Source organism: Pseudophryne corroboree, chromosome 5, assembly GCF_028390025.1.
Source record: "Pseudophryne corroboree isolate aPseCor3 chromosome 5, aPseCor3.hap2, whole genome shotgun sequence".
Classification (NCBI taxonomy): domain Eukaryota; kingdom Metazoa; phylum Chordata; class Amphibia; order Anura; family Myobatrachidae; genus Pseudophryne; species Pseudophryne corroboree.
Window position 1 is genome coordinate 200,624,476 of NC_086448.1, and position 18,257 is coordinate 200,642,732.

Genomic DNA, 18,257 nt, shown 5'->3' on the forward strand with positions numbered 1-18,257 from the left:
GGACTTTTTATCTAATCTCTGCAAACTACTGTATACAACCAGTGCTGGTTTACTGTTAATAAACCTGATATGCATAGAAAATATCCCATCCTGGTCATAGCCTTGTCAGAATATTGTGAATATTTAACAGGAAATCTTTGATACAAAGCAATTTGCATTTTAGGTTTGGAGGACCTCTATGGAGTAGCCTAAGACTTGTATAAAACACAGTGTTACCTAAGTGAGAAGATAACACAACCTTACAAATAGTTTTGCTGATCTTGGCTATGTCATCATGCCTTATCAATGTAGCGTCTTTCTTTATCAACTCATTCTACGTCTACGAAAAAATCTCATTCTATTTCTATAAAAAAAACTATGTGGAGAATGATTTTTGTGCATAAAGTACCTTTAATTAAAATTATATTCATGCTAATTAAATAATATATGTAGAAGTGAAAATGTGGGATATGTGCTAATTGAACATAGTTCAATTAGGCCATAATATGCTATGCTCCAAAGAGACTTAATTAATTAGGATACAATTCTTTACATATATTTAACGTTTGGTAAGCTATTTGCAAACACATTCTTCTAATTCTTTATGATCTAATTGAAGGTTGTTATATTAATTAAGACTGAGAAGATACTTAGGAATGTTCTTGGGTGATGCTGCTTTTTGTTCAAACACTATAAAATGAAGGAGACCCGTCAACTAGGATTCTATGAAAATAAAAGCTGAACGAGCTAATAGGCAGGTTTTCTACACGTTCCATCATGCTTTTTTCTCTATATACTTTCTCCATTCTTTTTGCATTTTCCATATGTTCTGATGAGACTGCAATGACAAACCTGGAAAGCCAAGAAAAATATGATGACTTGTTTGAGGTAAGGAAACATTTTATTACCTTAATAAGTGTTAATGGTATCCATGGCTACTACAGTATGTATCTGATGAAGATGGGTTCTTTGCAAGTCCAGAAAAGTAGCTTAATAATGTATAGTCTTGCTTGACATGATATTGTTTTTTTTACCTATTACAATCTTTATATATATGATACATCTATTTGTAGAGCAACATATGAGACATTATTGCCACATAAGAAAATACTTTGGTTAGTTTGCGGATTTTATAGTGTTTGCTAAACAAAGAAAACATATTTTTGCAAATCAGTTCTCAGGGTCCTCAAACTTTTTTTGTATAGGAACTACGACACTATTGATCTACATATTAGTTTTATGTTAACATATAATAAACAGACAATTTGGGAACTATAAAGAAAATTATGGTATTAAAGTATGTTAGTAATTAGTATTAACTGATATACAGTACACATTAGTTTTGTATAGTATAAATGAGGGAACCCGCCTAAAGTGACACAGTAACCTATGTTATTGGCCTGACCCAAAGAATCTCTTCCTTAATCTAACACCTAAAAATATTTAGTGGTCAAAAATAATCCATTGGTTACTGAGCTCATTCTTCAATTAGCTCTTGTGAATTATATTGCATTCCTTTATAACCATTTATTGATACACTCTGTAAGCACTGTTATGGGACACAATTGTCAAGAAAATATGTATTTCCTTCTTTCAAGTGAAGTCAACATTATGTATAACAATAACTTTAAATTGTATATTTTTTCCTTTCCCCAGTGATTCAGTAAAGGTCTAATTTTATGTTTTCACAATCATTGTTAAGATTTACTGCTGTTTAGAAATACATTTAATAAGAAATGAAGGTCACTCCTTCAATAATACTTTACCTATTTTTACATTGTCTTTCTACCACATTTTCCCTGCATAATCTTGCCTTCACACACCACATTTAAAGGATTTTTATTTTAAGAAAAATTTTTTTTAAGAAATGTTGTTGTTTTTTGTTATTGACAAAAATAATTATATTTTTACTGGACAATGATTTTTTTTTCCATTAGTTCATCCTTTTTATATTTTCTGTATTTGAAAAGTACTGTAAGTGATGTAGTTAGTTTTATGTGCACTAAATTTTAACAATGTTATTTTAATAATTTATTGTGATAATGCTTCTGTATGTTGCCCCTGATATTGCACACCTTTTCTGTATAACGTTAGACAACAGATTTTGCATACCTCCCAGCTGTCCCTATTTTAGCAGTGCCATTTTCCGCGTGTCGCAGGTGTCCCGCGTTGGGGAGGGGGGTCAGTTGGGAGACCCTCTCTCACTCGCTGCTCTGCTTAGCATCTATTCACTGCGAACGGCAAAAATGGAGGCATGGCCTCATGCCCCCTATCCGCGATGCCATGCCCCCTAAAACTTTGTCCCTCCTCTGAGCCAGGAAAAGTTGGGAGGTATGGATTTTGTAATCTGTGCACCAAACTACCATGTTATACAGATGTGGGTGTTTATTAGTTGGGCTAAAGTCTAAATCACAATACATCAAAAATATTCAGTCCAATGGTTTTTAACTTTTCACCGAGCTGAGAAACTATAGGAGACTGAACTATCACCACCAATAGTAATGTCTTCAGTAATTAGAGCTTCTCTCCCTGTGGCGTAACTGGAAATTTTGGTCCACCTAGCCAAAAAAGTTTCTAGCACAACCCCCCCCTCCCCCCCCCCCCCCCCCCACACACACACACACCATTGTCATTTGAAAGGTAAAGAAATTCCACGAGCTCCAAGAAAGGGGGTTTGGCCTCACTGCAAGGAGCACATGGCCTCACTGCAAGGGGCATGGCATTGCAGAAAAAGACAGCCTTATACCAAAGTTTTGCCACCTGCACTTCCAGACATTGGCCACACGGGAAAAATAAATACCTAATTCATGCCCCTTACATTATTTGTCATTCTTCTCCTTATTGTAATGCCCCTTACACATTATGCCACACACCGTAATGCGCATGACACATTATACCACACACCGTATTGCCCCTTACACAATATGCCACACACCGTAATGTCTCTAACACATTACGCCACTCGCCGTAATGCCTGTGACATATTATGCCACACACCACAATGCCCCAGACACATTAAACCACACAACGCAATGCCCTTGATTCAGTATGCCACACACCGTAATGCCCGTTATACATTATGCCACACACCACAATTCCAGTGATACATTATGCCACACACAACAATGCCCATTATACATTATGCCCCACAGTAAGGCTAATTACTTTTAAATTACATGCTCATTGCCAGGAGTTTCATGCTCTGGGTTCCTTGCTCATTGCCAGGAGTTTCATGCTCTGGGTTCCTTGCTCATTGTCAGAAGTTTCATGCTCTGGGTTCCATGCTTGTTGCCAGGGGTGTAATGCTCATTGCCAGGGGTTTCATACTCTGGGTGTCATGCTCGTTGCCAGTGGTGAATGCTCTGGGTGTCATGCTCGTTGCCAGGGGTGTAACGATGGTCGGCACCAGTGCAGCACTATGCACTCCCGGCACTCCTGGGTAATGCGATAGTGCTTTGCTGCCTGTCAGATGCTAGAGGTCAAATATGACCTTTAGCATCTGTCTCCCCCAAGGAAGCGATCATTTTAGGAGGTACATTTAGCAAATTCACATGTGGACAGTTAGTCCGCATGGGAATCTGCTTAAACAGCAGTGGCGCCCCACAAAGCCTAGCGACTCCGCAGTGGCTATGAGGGCTGCCGTTACACCACTGATCTCTACATCACAGTTGACAATGCCATCATCTGCGTTATCAAGCCTGGAGGTCAGCCTTGATCCATTTGCTAATTCGCTCCCCACATTCAGTCACTCATCACATTCAGTCTGTGGTAGTTCCATCTCTAGAACATCATAATTAACCCCTTCCTCTTCATGACGCTACCCAAACAGTTGCACATCCTTATTCAGGCAGATGGTTATAATAAAAAAATAGGATTTTAATTACATACCGGTAAATCCTTTTCTCGTAGTCCGTAGAGGATACTGGGGTCCATTTAGCACCATGGGCGGGTCCACTTAGAGCCATGGCCACTTTAAGAAGTTGATAGTGTGGGCTGGCTGCTCCCTCTATGCCCCTCCTACCAGACTCAGTTTTGGAAACTGTGTCCGAGGAGACGGACATACTTTGAGAGAAGGATAGATAAGGATAGTGGTGAGATTCCGAACCAGAACGCACAAGAGGAAAGCCAAGCTAACCAAACTTGAAACAGGAACAGCAACGGCTGAACCACCATTATTTAAACAAGTAACAGTGCAGGAAGAACGAAGCACTGGGCGGGCGCCCAGTATCCTCTAAGGACTACGAGAAAAGGATTTACCTATTGTTATGAGCCACGGCTGTGGCTCATTCCTGTTTTGCATGTCGGTTAGGTATTTTAGGTTATTCTTCTGTTCATGTTCCCCGTGGGTGTCATGGGGTGCTCGGAGCTCACCCTTAAGGAGGGGATACTGTTATGAACCACAGGTAGTGGTTCATTCCTATTTTATGTTTATAAGTTGTCTTGCAGGCCAGGATTTCCCGTTGCTCTGTGTAAGAATACTCTTGGTTGCTGCCGCTGGTGAGTCTGTGTAATTGCAGCTTGTTCCCATGTGTTCAGCCTCACCTGGCTGCTAATTGCATCTTGTCAGTTTGGAGTCATGCAACAGGGCAGCTGCATTATATTATTAATTAGGCCTCTCTGTTATATGCTGGCTCAGTGCAATTCACAGATGCTGGTGATATTTCTAGGTTTCCAGTCTGCTTGAGTTCTGAGCTTGGTTCCTGCTAGTTCCTGAGCTCCTGTGTAGCAGTGTCAGTCGAGCTGCTTCCTGTGTCGATTCCTGTGTCGGTCCCTGTGTCGATTCCTGTGTCTTATCCCATGTCCTGCCGTGAGGCGTTCCTGTCTTGAGGTCCAGTGCCTTTGCCTGTGCCTGGTCGAGTTTCTGGCTTCTTGGTGTCCACCGGTCTGTCGTTTGGGATTCTGCCTGTCCTCCAGTTCTGAGAGTCTGTGTCAGCAGCATTGGGAGTTCCTGTCCATTTGCCAGTATTCGTACCGGTTCCGTGAGTAGCGGCTCTGCCGCGTCCGTCGGCCTAGGCCGCTGTTTTCCGTTATTATTTCTGTCACTGGTGTTTTGCAGAGGGTTCTGCTTATGCTGTCACCGCCGGGACACAAAAGTATTGTGTCGGCATGTGGTCAGCATTTCCTTTGTTGTTCTTTTCCTTTGGCGGCAAGCCGCACATACATTTAGTTTTAGGCTAGTTAGTAGCCCCTGGCCTTGGTTGTTTCAGTTAGTTATCACCCTGTCTCGGTACACTCTTTGTCTCTCATTAAGACCTGAGGGGGCATCGAAGTTGGGCAGACGTAATCCGCCCTTCAAACGCGGCTGCCATGGGCTCAAGCAACCATAGTCTCGCAAGAGTGTAGTGACAGCATGGGCGAGACAACGGAGATAGGGCGCCAGGGGCTATTCCCTTTCCATTCCCCTTTCCCAGCATTACGTCGTGGTGCTCTGGACTCACTTCATAACATCTCCCTTGTTCTGAGCACCAGGAACCTAACATTATCACCAGCCCAACCACAAAAAAGAAATAAAACTTTTTTTTTCTTTTTTTGGCCCAGTCCAGTGTCTAGTCTAGAATCCAGTCCGGTGTTAAGAATCCAGTCCGGTGTTAAGAATCCAATCTGGTGTTAAGAATCCAGTCCGGTGTTAAGAATCTAGTCCAGTCCGGTGTTTAGAATCCAGTCCGGTGTTTAAAAAAAAAAAAAAAAAACACCAGTCTTGTTTTGTCTAATCTTGCCTTGTCTAGTCTTGCCTTGTCTAGTCTTGCCTTGTCTAGTTTTAAATCCTCCTATGTCTACTATGCAAGCCCTGCAGGCATCTCTCTCAGCCCTGAACTCTGCTTTCAGTGCTTTGAGACCAGAGCGACTAGAAGTTTTGCAGCAATCCCTAAAGCAACTGCAAAACCTTCTGACTAAAATCTTGCTCATCTTGCCAGAAGTCGTTGAGAGTACATCTATCTCTAAAGAGACTCTTGTTCACAGTATGGTGACAAGAGAATCCTCTGGTTTAATTGAAGAGAAAAGGTTTAAAAGTTTTATGCGGCCCAGGCTCTCAGAAGAGGAGCGTCTGCGTCACAGAAACTTAAACTTATGCCTATATTGTGGGGGTTTAGGCCACTATCTGCAGACCTGTGAGTTGTGCAAGCCAAAGTGTGGTGACGAGTCTTACCCTCTGGCCAAGTTGAGTCAGGATACAAGACCTACTCCTGTCTCTAATGTGGCAGAGGTACTTGTCACACAACCCACACTAAAAAGCTCTCTGTCCTATAATTGGGGTCCTTGGGCAAGGGAGCCCCATTATAGATTCAGGAATCAAAAGAGAATGTTTCTCTCCTCTCTTGAGGTTCCTGTTGAAGCAGAGTTGCAAGCCCCTGGAGTGGTGCCCGATGCCCAGGGTCCTGGAGTGGTGCCCGATGCCCAGGGTCCTGGAGTGGTGCCCGATGCCCAGGGTCCTGGAGTGGTGCCCAGGGTCCTGGAGTGGTGCCTGATGCCCAGGGTCCTGGAGTGGTGCCCGTTGCCCAGGGTCCTGGAGTGGTGCCCATAGCCCAGGGTCTTGGAGTGGTGCCCGATGCTCAGGATCTTGGTGCGGTACCCGATGCCCAGAGTGCTGGAGCGGTACCCAATGCCCAGAGTGCTGGAGCGGTACCTGATGCCCAGAGTGCTGGAGTGGTACCCGATGCCCAGAGTGCTGGAGCGGTACCCGATGCCCAGAGTGCAGGAGCGGTACCCGATGCCCTAGCTTATAGAGGGACATCTAATATTATAGTTCAGGTGTCCATACCAGAAGAGATCTCAGAAGCTGTTACCCCAGGTAGGGACTTGATAAGCGCAACCCCAGAAAGGGTATCTAAAACCATAGTGCTAGAAGAAAACTCGAGAAGCAAAACCCCAGAAGGGATATTTGAAGTAATATCCCCAAGTGGGGTCTCAAGAGACGCAGCCTCTAAGAAGGGTCTAGAGGTTGCTTCCCCAGGAAAGAACTTAAGAGGCGTAGCATTAGTGGAGGTGCTGAAGGTTATAGCTTCAGCAAAAATCCCGGAAGTCATAGTCCCGGGAGAAGTTTCGATAATTATCGACTCAGAGAGGGAGGCCGACGGCTCGGTCCCAGTAAAAGAATCCGAGGTGCTGACCCCAGCAGGGTTCCCGGAGGCCACTGCCCCAGCAGGGTTCCCAGAGGCCACTGCCCCAGCGGGGTTCCCGGAGGCCACTGCCCCAGCGGGGTTCCCGGAGGCCACTACCCCAGCGGGGTTCCCGAAAGTCACTGCCCCGGGTGGGGTTCAGAAAGTCACTGCCCCGAGAGGGGTTCAGAAAGTCACTGCCCCGTGTGGGGTTCAGAAAGTCACTGCCCCGGGTGGGGTTCAGAGAGTCTCAGCCTCGAGTCAGGTCAATAGTGACCAGGTCCTAGCAAAGCACTCCAGTCAGTCAGATGGGAAGGAAACAGATCCTGACTCTGTTGATATCTCAACATCCATAATCTTTGATGGGGACTTAGCCCAATTTCTGGTGCTTTTCAAACACTATTACACTATTATGTTGTCTAGACCATTTCTGGGCATCACTTCAGAGAACCTTGTGCTCTATCTGATTTATTCTTTTAGAGGAGAGCCTTTTGAGTGGGCGACCAGCCTAATGAAAGCTGAAGATAACATTCTTCAGGATCCCCCAGCATTCAGTGATGCAATTATTAAAATATATGGTTCCAAAGAAATTGGTTCAGGTTCCTCTAAGTCACCCATCGTGTCTGCTGAGAGTCCACCAAATACTGTAAACTAGGCACAAGAGTCTCAGCACGTTGTTTTGACTGCAGGATGTGCTTTTCTGAATTCTTCTTCTAATAGGAGTACTTTGCTATAAAGTTCAGCTCCCAAGGGTAAGAAACCTGTCTCTGATTTGAACGCAGCCTTGCTGGGTGGTACCATCAGTTCAGACAATGTTTGGGGAATTACCTTGGTCAGACCTAAAGAGCTTTGTAAAAAGAAGAAGAAAAATAAATAATTTTTGACTCTTGCCTTGATAAAAAATATTTTTTTTCCTTGTCTTGTGTCCAGTGGCCACCGTCAGGGGGAGGGCACTGTTACAAGCTGTGGTTGCAGCTTGTTTCTGTTTTCTTGACTGTTAGACCAGTGTGTCAGGTTTTTTTTTTTTTGTATCCCTTGTTTTGGATAGTCTGTATTTTGGGGTCCTTTGACCCCTCCTCAAGGGGGGGTACTGTTATGAGCCACGGCTGTGGCTCATTCCTGTTTTGCATGTCGGTTAGGTATTTTATGTTATTCTTCTGTTCATGTTCCCCGTGGGTGTCATGGGGTGCTCAGAGCTCACCCTTAAGGAGGGGATACTGTTATGAACCACAGGTAGTGGTTCATTCCTATTTTATGTTTATAAGTTGTCTTGCAGGCCAGGATTTCCCGTTGCTCTGTGTAAGAATACTCTTGGTTGCTGCCGCTGGTTAGTCTGTGTAATTGCAGCTTGTTCCCATGTGTTCAGCCTCACCTGGCTGCTAATTGCATCTTGTCAGTTTGGAGTCATGCAACAGGGCAGCTGCATTATATTATTAATTAGGCCTCTCTGTTATATGCTGGCTCAGTGCAATTCACAGACGCTGGTGATATTTCTAGGTTTCCAGTCTGCTTGAGTTCTGAGCTTGGTTCCTGCTAGTTCCTGAGCTCCTGTGTAGCAGTGTCAGTCGAGCTGCTTCCTGTGTCGATTCCTGTGTCGGTCCCTGTGTCGATTCCTGTGTCTTTTCCCGTGTCCTGCCGTGAGGCGTTCCTGTCCTGAGGTCCAGTGCCTTTGCCTGTGCCTGGTCGAGTTTCTGGCTTCTTGGTGTCCACCGGTCTGTTGTTTGGGATTCTGCCTGTCCTCCAGTTCTGAAAGTCTGTGTCAGCAGCATTGGGAGTTCCTGTCCGTTTGCCAGTATTCGTACCGGTTCCGTGAGTAGCGGCTCTGCCGCGTCCGTCGGCCTAGGCCACTGTTTTCCGTTATTATTTCTGTCACTGGTGTTTTGCAGAGGGTTCTGCTTATGCTGTCACCGCCGGGACACAAAAGTATTGTGTCGGCGTGTGGTCAGCATTTCCTTTGTTGTTCTTTTTCTTTGTTGGCAAGCCGCACATACATTTAGTTTTAGGCTAGTTAGTAGCCCCTGGCCTTGGTTGTTTCAGTTAGAGGGCCCCTTGTTATCACCCTGTCTCGGTACACTCTTTGTCTCTCATTAAGGTGTTGAAGCAGGGGTCTAGCCTGACTTAGGGCATTGTAAATGGCCCTCAGTTCCAGAATATTTATGTGTAGGGAAGTCTCCTGACTTTTCCATAGCCTTGGAAGTTCCTTCCCTGTGTGACTGCCCCCCAGCCTCGAAGGCTGGCATCCGTGGTCACCAGGACCCAGTCCTGTATGCCGAATCTGCGGCCCCCTAGAAGATGAGCACTCTGCAGCCACCACAACAGCAACACCCTGACCCTTGGAGACAGGGTTATCCGCCGATGCATCTGAAGATGCGACCCGGACCACTTGTCCAACAGATCCCACTGGAAAATCCTTGCATGGGACCTGGCGAATGGAATTTCTTCGTAAGAAGCTACCATCTTTCCCAGGGCTCGCGTGCATTGATGCACCGACACCTGTATACGTATTAGGAGGTCTCTGTCTAGAGACAACAACTCCTTGGACTTCTCCTCTGGGAGAAACCCTTTTTATCCTGTTCTGTGTCCAGAACCATACCCAGGAACAGTAGACGCGTCGTAGGAACCAGCTGCGACTTTGGAATATTCAGAATCGAGCCGTGCTGTTGTAGCACTTCCCGAGATAGTGCTACTCCGACGAACAACTGCTCCCTGGACCTCGCCTTTATAAGGAGATCGTCCAAGTACGGGATAATTATTTCGGCAATTACTTTGGTAAATACCTCGGTGCCGGGGACAGACCAACGGCAACGTCTGGAATTGGTAATGACAATCCTGTACCACAATATTGAGGTACTCCTGGTGAAGAGGGTAAATAGGGACATGCAGGTAATCATCCTTGATGTCCAGTGATACCATGAAATTCTCCAGGCTTGCAATAATCGCCCTGAGCGATTCCATTTTGAACTTGAACCTTCGTATATAAGTGTTCAAGGCTTTAAATTTTAGAATGGGTCTCACCGAACCGTCTGGTTTCGGTACCACAACATTTTGGAATAGTAACCCCGGCCTTGTTGAAGGAGGCGTACCTTGCTTTCACCTGCTGGAAGTACAGCTTGTGAATTGCCGCCAGTACTACCTTTCTCCAAGGGCAGCCGGCAAGGCTGATGTGAGGTAACGGCGAGGGGGAGTCGCCTCGAACTCCAGCCTGTATCCCTGTGATACTATTTGCAGAACCTAGAGATCCACCTGTGGGCAAGCCCACTGGTCCCTGAAGTTCCCGAGATGCGCCCCTACCGCACCTGTCTCCACCTGTGGAGCCCCAGCGTCATGCGGTGGACTCAGAGGAAGCAGGGGAAGATTTTTGATCCTGGGAACTGGCTGCTGGTGCAGCTTTTTTCCTTCTTCCATTGTCTCTGTGCAGAAAGGAAGCGCCTTTGACCCGCTTGCTTTTCTGAAGCCGAAAGGACTGTACCTGAAAATACGGTGCTTTCTTAGGCTGTGAGGAAACCTGAGGTAAAAAAATTTCTTCCCAGCTGTTGCTGTGGATACGAGGTCCCAGAGACCATCCCCAAACAATTCCTCACCCTTATAAGGCAGAATCTCCATGTGCCTTTTACAGGCAGCATCACCTGTCCACTGCCGGGTTTCTAATACTCTCCTGGCAGAATGGACATTGCATTAATTCTGGATGCCAGCCGGCAAATATCCCTCTGTGCATCCTTTATATATAAGACAACGTCTTAAATATGCTCAATGTTAGCAAAATATTATCCCTGTCTTAGCGTATTAATATTATCTGACAGGGTATCAGACCACGCTGCAGCAGCCCTATTTATGCTGAGGCAATTGCAGGTCTCAGTATATAACCTGAGTGTGTAAATACAGACTTCAGGATCGCCTCCTGCTTTTTATCAGCAGGTTCCTTCAAGGTGGCCGTATCCTAAGACGGCAGTGCCACCTTTTGACAAACGTGTGAGCGCCTTATCCACCCTAAGGGATATCTCCCAACGTGACCTATCCTCTGGCGGGAAAGGGTACGCCATCAGTAACTTTTTAGAAATTACCAGTTTCTTATCGGGGGAAACCACGCTTCTTTACACACTTCATTCATTCATCTGATGGGGGAACAAAACAGTGGCTGCTTTTTCTCCCAAAATATAAAACCCCTTTTATGTGGTACTTGTGTTTATGTCAGAAAATGCGTAACACATTTTTCATTGCCGAGATCATGTAACGGATGTTCCTAGTGGATTGTGTATATGTCTCAACCTCGTCGCCACTGGAGTCAGACTCCGTGTCGACATCTGTGTCTGCCATCTGAGGTAACGGGCGTTTTTTGAGCCCCTGATGGCCTTTGAGACGTTTGGGCAGGCGCGGGCTGAGAAGCCGGCTGTCCCACAGCTGTTACGTCATCCAGCCTTTTATGTAAGGAGTTGACACTGTCGGTTAATACTTTCCACCTATCCATCCACTCTGGTGTCGGCCCCACAGGGGGCGACATCCCATTTTCGGCCTCTGCTCCACCTCCACGTAACCTTCCTCATCCAACATGTCGACACAGCCGTACCGGCACACCGCACACACACACACACACACACACACACACACACACACACACACACACACAGGGAATGCTATGACTGAGGACAGGACCCCACAAAGTCCTTTGGGGAGACAGAGAGAGAGTATGCCAGCACACACCAGAGCGCTATATAATGCAGGGATTAACACTATAACTGAGTGATTTTTCCCCAAATAGCTGCTTGTATACATATATTGCGCCTAAATTTAGTGGGCCCCCCCCCCCCTCTCTTTTTAACCCTTTGAGCCTGAAAACTACAGGGGAGAGCCTGGGGAGCTGTCTTCCAGCTGCACTGTGAAGAGAAAATGGCGCCAGTGTGCTGAGGGAGAAGCCCGCCCCTTTTTCAACTGACTTTCTCCCGCTTTTTCTGGAATACTGGCAGGGGTAATTTTACATCTATATAGCCTCTAGGACTATATATGATGTAGATTTGCCAGCCAAGGTGTCATATATTGCCCTCAGGGCACCCCCCCCCCAGCGCCCTGCACCCATCAGTGACCGGAGTGTGAGGTGTACATGAGGAGCAATGGCGCACAGCTGCAGTGCTGTGCGCTACCTTGGTGAAGACCGAAGTCTTCTGCCGCCGATTTTCCGGACTCTTCATGCTTCTGGCTCTGTAAGGGGGACGGCGGCGCGGCTCCGGGAACGAACACCAAGGTCGGGTCCTGCGGTCGATCCCTCTGGAGCTAATGGTGTCCAGTAGCCTAAGAAGCCCAAACTACCACCTGTTAGGTAGGTTCGCTTCTTCTCCCCTTAGTCCCTCGCTGCAGTGAGTCTGTTGCCAGCAGATCTCACTGTAAAATAAAAAACCTAAAATATACTTTCTTTCTAGGATCTCAGGAGAGCCCCTAGTGTGCATCCAGCTCAGCCGGGCACAAGAATCTAACTGAGGTCTGGAGGAGGGTCTTAGTGGGAGGGGCAAGTGCACACCAGGTAGTCCTAAAGCTTTCTTTAGTTGTGCCCAGTCTCCTGCGGAGCCGCTAATCCCCATGGTCCTTACGGAGTCCCAGCATCCACTTAGGACGTCAGAGAAACTGTTTATTCTGTAGATGGCAATACAGACGTGTGGATAACCCATCACCAAACAGATGAGATTCTTAGCAGGTACAGCATATACAGGTGAAGGAAATGCAGTTCCTAGCCCAGGTTACAGCATCTACCCCTTGCTTATAATCATGTATCACAAAGAGCAGTAAACCTAGGGGGTTACCACCAATCAGGGTTTCCTCCAGACAGTACCTGTGGATCATAACATTAATAAAAAGGAGATCTATGGTAAGAACTTACCCTTGTTAAATCTCTTTCTGCGATGTACACTGGATTCCATAGGGAATAACATCGGGGTGTTGAGTATGATCATGAGCCGAGGCACCAACAGGCTAAAAGCTTTGACTGTTCCCAAGATGCTCAGCGCCGCCTCCTCTATAACCCCGCCTCCGTGCACAGGAGATCAGTTTTGTTAACCAATCCAATGCAGTAGCAGGCAAAAGAGACTACAGCCGTTAGTAGCCACGTACACCCAGAGCCGGCCCTAACCAATATGATGTCATAGGCAAGATTTTGGCTGGTGCCCCCTAGCACCACCGCTAGTTCCGCCTCTGACCCTGCAACCCTTTCCCAGCACCATCACCACCCACCCATAGCAGTCCTTTTTTTTTTTTTTCTACCCCCTGTAATTTAAATAAGAACAGTGTGCACATTCGGCGCACAGCCCAAAAAGGTATGTGTTTTTGCTGGCAAGGGGCATGGCCACAAAACAGTACCCTCAATTCAAATTATGCCTCACAATAGTGCAACTTTATTCACAATTTATCATGCGATAGTGTCCCTTATTCACCTTACATCACACAGTAGTACCACTTTACCTTATACAGGTTGAGTCTCCCTTATCCAAAATGCTTGGGACCAGAGGTATTTTGGATATGGGATTTTTCCGTATTTTGGAGTAATTGCATACCATAATGAGATATCATGGCGATGGGACCCAAGTCTAAGCACAGAATGCATTTATGTTTCATATACACCTTATACACACAGCCTGAAGGTCATTTTAGCTAATATTTTTTATAACTTTGTACATTAAACAAAGTGTGTCTACATTCACACAATTCATTTATGTTTCATATACACCGTATAAACACAGCTTGAAGGTCATTTAATACAATATTTTTAATAACTTTGTGTATTAAACAAAGTTTGTGTACATTGAGTCATCAAAAAACAAAGGTTTCACTATCTCACTCTCAGTCAAAAAAGTCCGTATTTCGGAATATTCCGTATTTCGGAATATTTGGATATGGGATACTCAACCTGTATATGTTACTCCTCACAGTAGTGCCCCTCATTCACATAACATCACATTGAATTGCTCCTTATTCACATTACACCACACCATATTGCTATTTATTCTCATTACACCACACCATATTGCTCTTTATTCACATTAGACCACACAGTAGTGCCCTTTCGATATGTTACGCCACACAGTAGAGCATCGTATACACATAATGCCGCACATTGGTAATGCATTTATACACATAATACCACACAGTAATGCCCCTTACACATATGACACACATTATTAATGTCTTTATAAACATAATGCACCTTACACGTTATACCACCCCTTATTAATGCCCTTGTACACATAATTTCCCTTACACATATGCCGCACATTGTTAATGCCCTTATACACATAATGACACATATAATGTCCCTTACACGTATGCCGCACATTATTTGTGCCCTTATACACATAATGACACACATAGTGCCCCTTACACATCTGTTACACATTATTAATGCCCTTATACACATAATGACACAAATAGTTCCTGGCATGAGTCAACTGGCAGCTCTGCTAATGTCGGGTGCCTATTTTTTATGAAAATGCATCTTATTTGCATTGCTATATGGCTAGGATGCACAAGCATCTTCTGCTCATTAAAATGATACGCGGCATGCCTATATACTGTGCGACTGTGGCTGTATCTGCATACGAAATGCTACACACAGAATATAGGCATATCATTTTAAACAGCAGAAGCTGCTTGTGCCCCTAAGCATACCAGACGCCCTAGGCAATTGCCTAGATTGCCTATGCCTAGGGCCGGCTCTGCGTACGCAACATTCTCACGACAGGAGAAGGTATCAGCGGCTAATGCCATACCAACCCAAAGAAGCTAAGTGCGTCAGGGTGGGCGCCCTGTGGGATCCAGTGTACCTTGCAGAAAGAGATTTAACAAGGGTAAGTTCTTACCATAAATCTCCTTTTCTGCAGCGGGGTACACTGGTATTCCAGAGGTAATAACATCGGTGATGTACTAAAGCAGTTCCTTATGGGAAGGGACGTACTGTAGTGGGCACAAGAACCCGGCATCCAAAGGAGGCATCCTGGGAGGCGAAAGTATCGAAGGCATACAACCTTATGAACGTGTTCACTGAGGACCACATAGCCGCCTTGCACAATTGTTCAGACTGAGTAGAATGGGCCTTTATGGTAGCAGGAGCTGGAAGGCCAGCCTGTACATAAGCATGTGCAATCACCATTCTAATCCATCTGGCCAAGGTCTGCTTGTTAGCAGGCCAGCCACATTTGTGAAATCCAAACAGTACAAAGAGAGAATCAGACTTCCTAACGGAGGCTGTCCTCTTCACATAAATACGGAGAGTCCATACCACATCCAAAGACCGCTCTTTGAGGATAAATCCAGAGAGACAAAGGCCGGAACCACAATCTCCTGGTTAAGGTGGAAAGAAGACACCACCTTAGGTAGATAACCAGGGCGCGTTCGAAGAACCGCCCGGTCACGGTGAAAAATCAGATAGGGGGACCTGCAAGGCACCCAAATCTGATACCTGTCTCGCAGTGACAATAGCCAGCAGAAACAAGACCTTGAGGGAAAGCCACTTAAGGACCACAGATTCAAGAGGTTCAAACGGAGACTCTTGCAAAGCCCCCAGAACCACCAACAAATCCCAAGGAGCCACAGGTAAGACATAGGGAGGTTGAATCTGTAAAACACCCTGAGTGAAGGTATGAACATCAGGCAGAGTCGCAATTTTTCTCTGAAACCATACTGAAAAGGCAGAAATATGAACCTTGAGGGAGGCCAGCCGAAGGCCCAAGTCCAGGCCCCAAGGAAGGCCAAAAGTTTGTAAGCTTGTAAACGTCATGATTGTTAGATGCGCACCAAGCAAAGTAAGAATTCCAGACCCTATGGTAAATCCGAGCAGAAGTCGATTTACGGGCCTTCGACATAGTTTGAATGACCGCCTCAGACAATCCTTTGGCCCCCAGTACGGAAGCTTCAAGAGCCACCCCGTCAAAGCCAGTCGGGTCAAATCCTGGTAAACACAAGGGCCCTGAACGAGGAGGTCTGGTCGTTGTAGAAGCAAAAGATGACGCTCTAGCAAGAGACCCTGTAGGTCTGAGAACCAATGCCGTTTGAGCCACGGTGGAGCTATTAGAAGAAGGATTCCTTCTTCTTGCTTGAACTTCCTCATCACTCTGGGTAGGAGTGACACCGGAGTGAACACGCACGGCAGCCGAAAGTTCAATGGAATTGTCAGTGCATCCACGAACCCCGCTTGAGGATCCCTTGTTCTTGCTCCAAAGACCGGAACCTTGTGACTGTGTCGAGACGCCATCAGGTCTACATCTGGTAGGCCCCACTTGTCCACTAGGAGTTGAAATACTTCTGGATGAAGGCTCCACTCTCCAGAGTGTACGTCCTAACGACTGAGGAAGTCCGCTTCCCAGTTGAGGACCCCCGGAATGAACACTGACGATATGGCTGGCAGATGGCATTTCGCCCATTGAAGAATCTTTGACACTTCCAACATTGCCATGCGGCTTCGAGTGCCGCCTTGATGATTTATGTATGCTACCGTGGTGAAGTTGTCTGATTGTACTTGAACAGGCCTGTTCAGTACCAGATGCCGGGCCAGTTTCAGAGCATTGAACAATGCCCGCAATTCCAGAATGTTCATCGGGAGGAGAGACTCCCCCCTGGTCCACCGACCCTGAAGAGTGTGTTGCTCCAACACCGCGCCCCAACCCCTCAGACTGGCATCCGTCATCAGAAGGACCCAGTTGGAGAGCCAGAAGGGATGACACCTGCTCAATCGATGGTCCTGCAGCCACCAGGTCAGTGACAGATGGACCTCCGGAGACAAGGAAATAATTTGAGACCTGATCGGTGAAGCAGGCCATCCCACTTGGTAAGAATCAGTTTCTGCAGAGGGCGGGAATGAAATTGAGCATACTCCACCATGTCAAAAGCCGACACTATGAGGCCTAGTACTTGCATCGCCGAGTGTATCGACACACACGGACGAGAGAGAAAGCAACGGATATTGTCCTGAAGCTTCAGGACTTTCTCCTGTGACAAAAACAAGCTCTGGTTGTGTGTATCCAACAGCGCTCCCAGATGCATCATGCTCTGGGCAGGGACCAGGGATGATTTCTTCCAGTTGATGAGCCACCCGTGGGCTTGCAGAAACTGGACCGTCAGATCCCAATGATGGAAGAGAACTTCTGGGGAATTGCCCAGAGGGAGGCCCGCCCCGTCATGCCGCAGGGTTGTCAAATTTGGGAGCCGGCTGACGGGCAGCTCAGGCACGTTTAGGCTTGGGCTTGGTGGTTTTGGAAGTGCAAGACTGTTTCGGGTACGCCTGACCCTTTGCTTTTCTCGGAGGGTGAAAGGAATGAAAGGAAGTACTCTTAGCCTTCGGAGCCGAAGGAGTAGTACTAGGTAGATATGCAGTCTTAGCAGATGCCAAGTCAGCAACAATCTTGTTGAGATCCTCGCCAAACAGGATGTTTCCTTTAAACGGGAGCACCTCCGGGGTTTTCTTAGAGTCTAAGTCCACCGACCAGGACCGCAACCAGAGAATACGGCGAGCCAAAATGGATGTTGTAGCAGCCTTGGCCGCCAGAACACCTGCATCTGAAACGGCTTCTTTAATGTAATGAGATGCCGTGACAATATAAGAGAGACATTGTCTGGCATGTTCAGAAAAATTGGACGGAAACTCAGCCTCTATTTCCTGAGCCCACGCCTCAATAGTTTCTGCGGCCCAAGTAGCCGCAATGGTGGGCCTATGCGCAGCCCCTGTGAGGGTATAGATAGCTTTTAAGCAGCCCTCCACACGCTTATCCGTCGGCTCCTTGAGAGAAGTGAGGGTAGTGACAGGCAGAGCAGATGACACCATCAGGCGAGCGATTTGCGAATCCACTGGCGGTGGTGTTTCCCAATTCTTACTCAATTCTGCCACAAGGGGATAGTGGGCTAGCATCTTCTTGTGCAGGGTAAATTTCTTTCCTGGGTTCTCCCAGGATTCCTGACGTATGTCAACCAAGTGGTCAGAATGAGGTAAAACCAATTTACTAACCTTCTGACGTTTGAACCTGTCCGGTTTCTTAGATGTAGTAGCAGGCTCAGGATCATCATCAATCTGAATAATGAGCCTGATGGCCTCTAATAGATCAGGAACATCCACCTGTGAAACAGATTTCCCATCAGAATCGTCATGATCAGAGTCTGTGGGGTCAGTATACACGCCATCTTCATCAGAAGAGGTATCCGGAACATGTGTGG

General features: G+C 46.4%; 1 protein-coding gene and 1 long non-coding RNA gene across 2 annotated transcripts in view; one reads left to right on the top strand and one right to left on the bottom strand.

The window, feature by feature from the left end:
- Positions 1–745: 745 nt before the first annotated feature.
- The window catches only part of LOC134927501 (uncharacterized), a 149,875-nt gene continuing 132,363 nt past the window's right edge, over positions 746–18,257 (bottom strand). Inside the window, exon 4 of the long non-coding RNA XR_010177661.1 lies at positions 746–831. This is a non-coding gene — a long non-coding RNA (uncharacterized LOC134927501). The remainder of the gene's footprint in view (positions 832–18,257) is intronic.
- NPVF (neuropeptide VF precursor) overlaps positions 757–18,257 on the top strand; it is a 44,148-nt gene continuing 26,647 nt past the window's right edge. The window contains exon 1 of the mRNA XM_063922010.1: positions 757–867. Coding sequence (XP_063778080.1) covers positions 757–867 — 111 coding nt within the window. The remainder of the gene's footprint in view (positions 868–18,257) is intronic.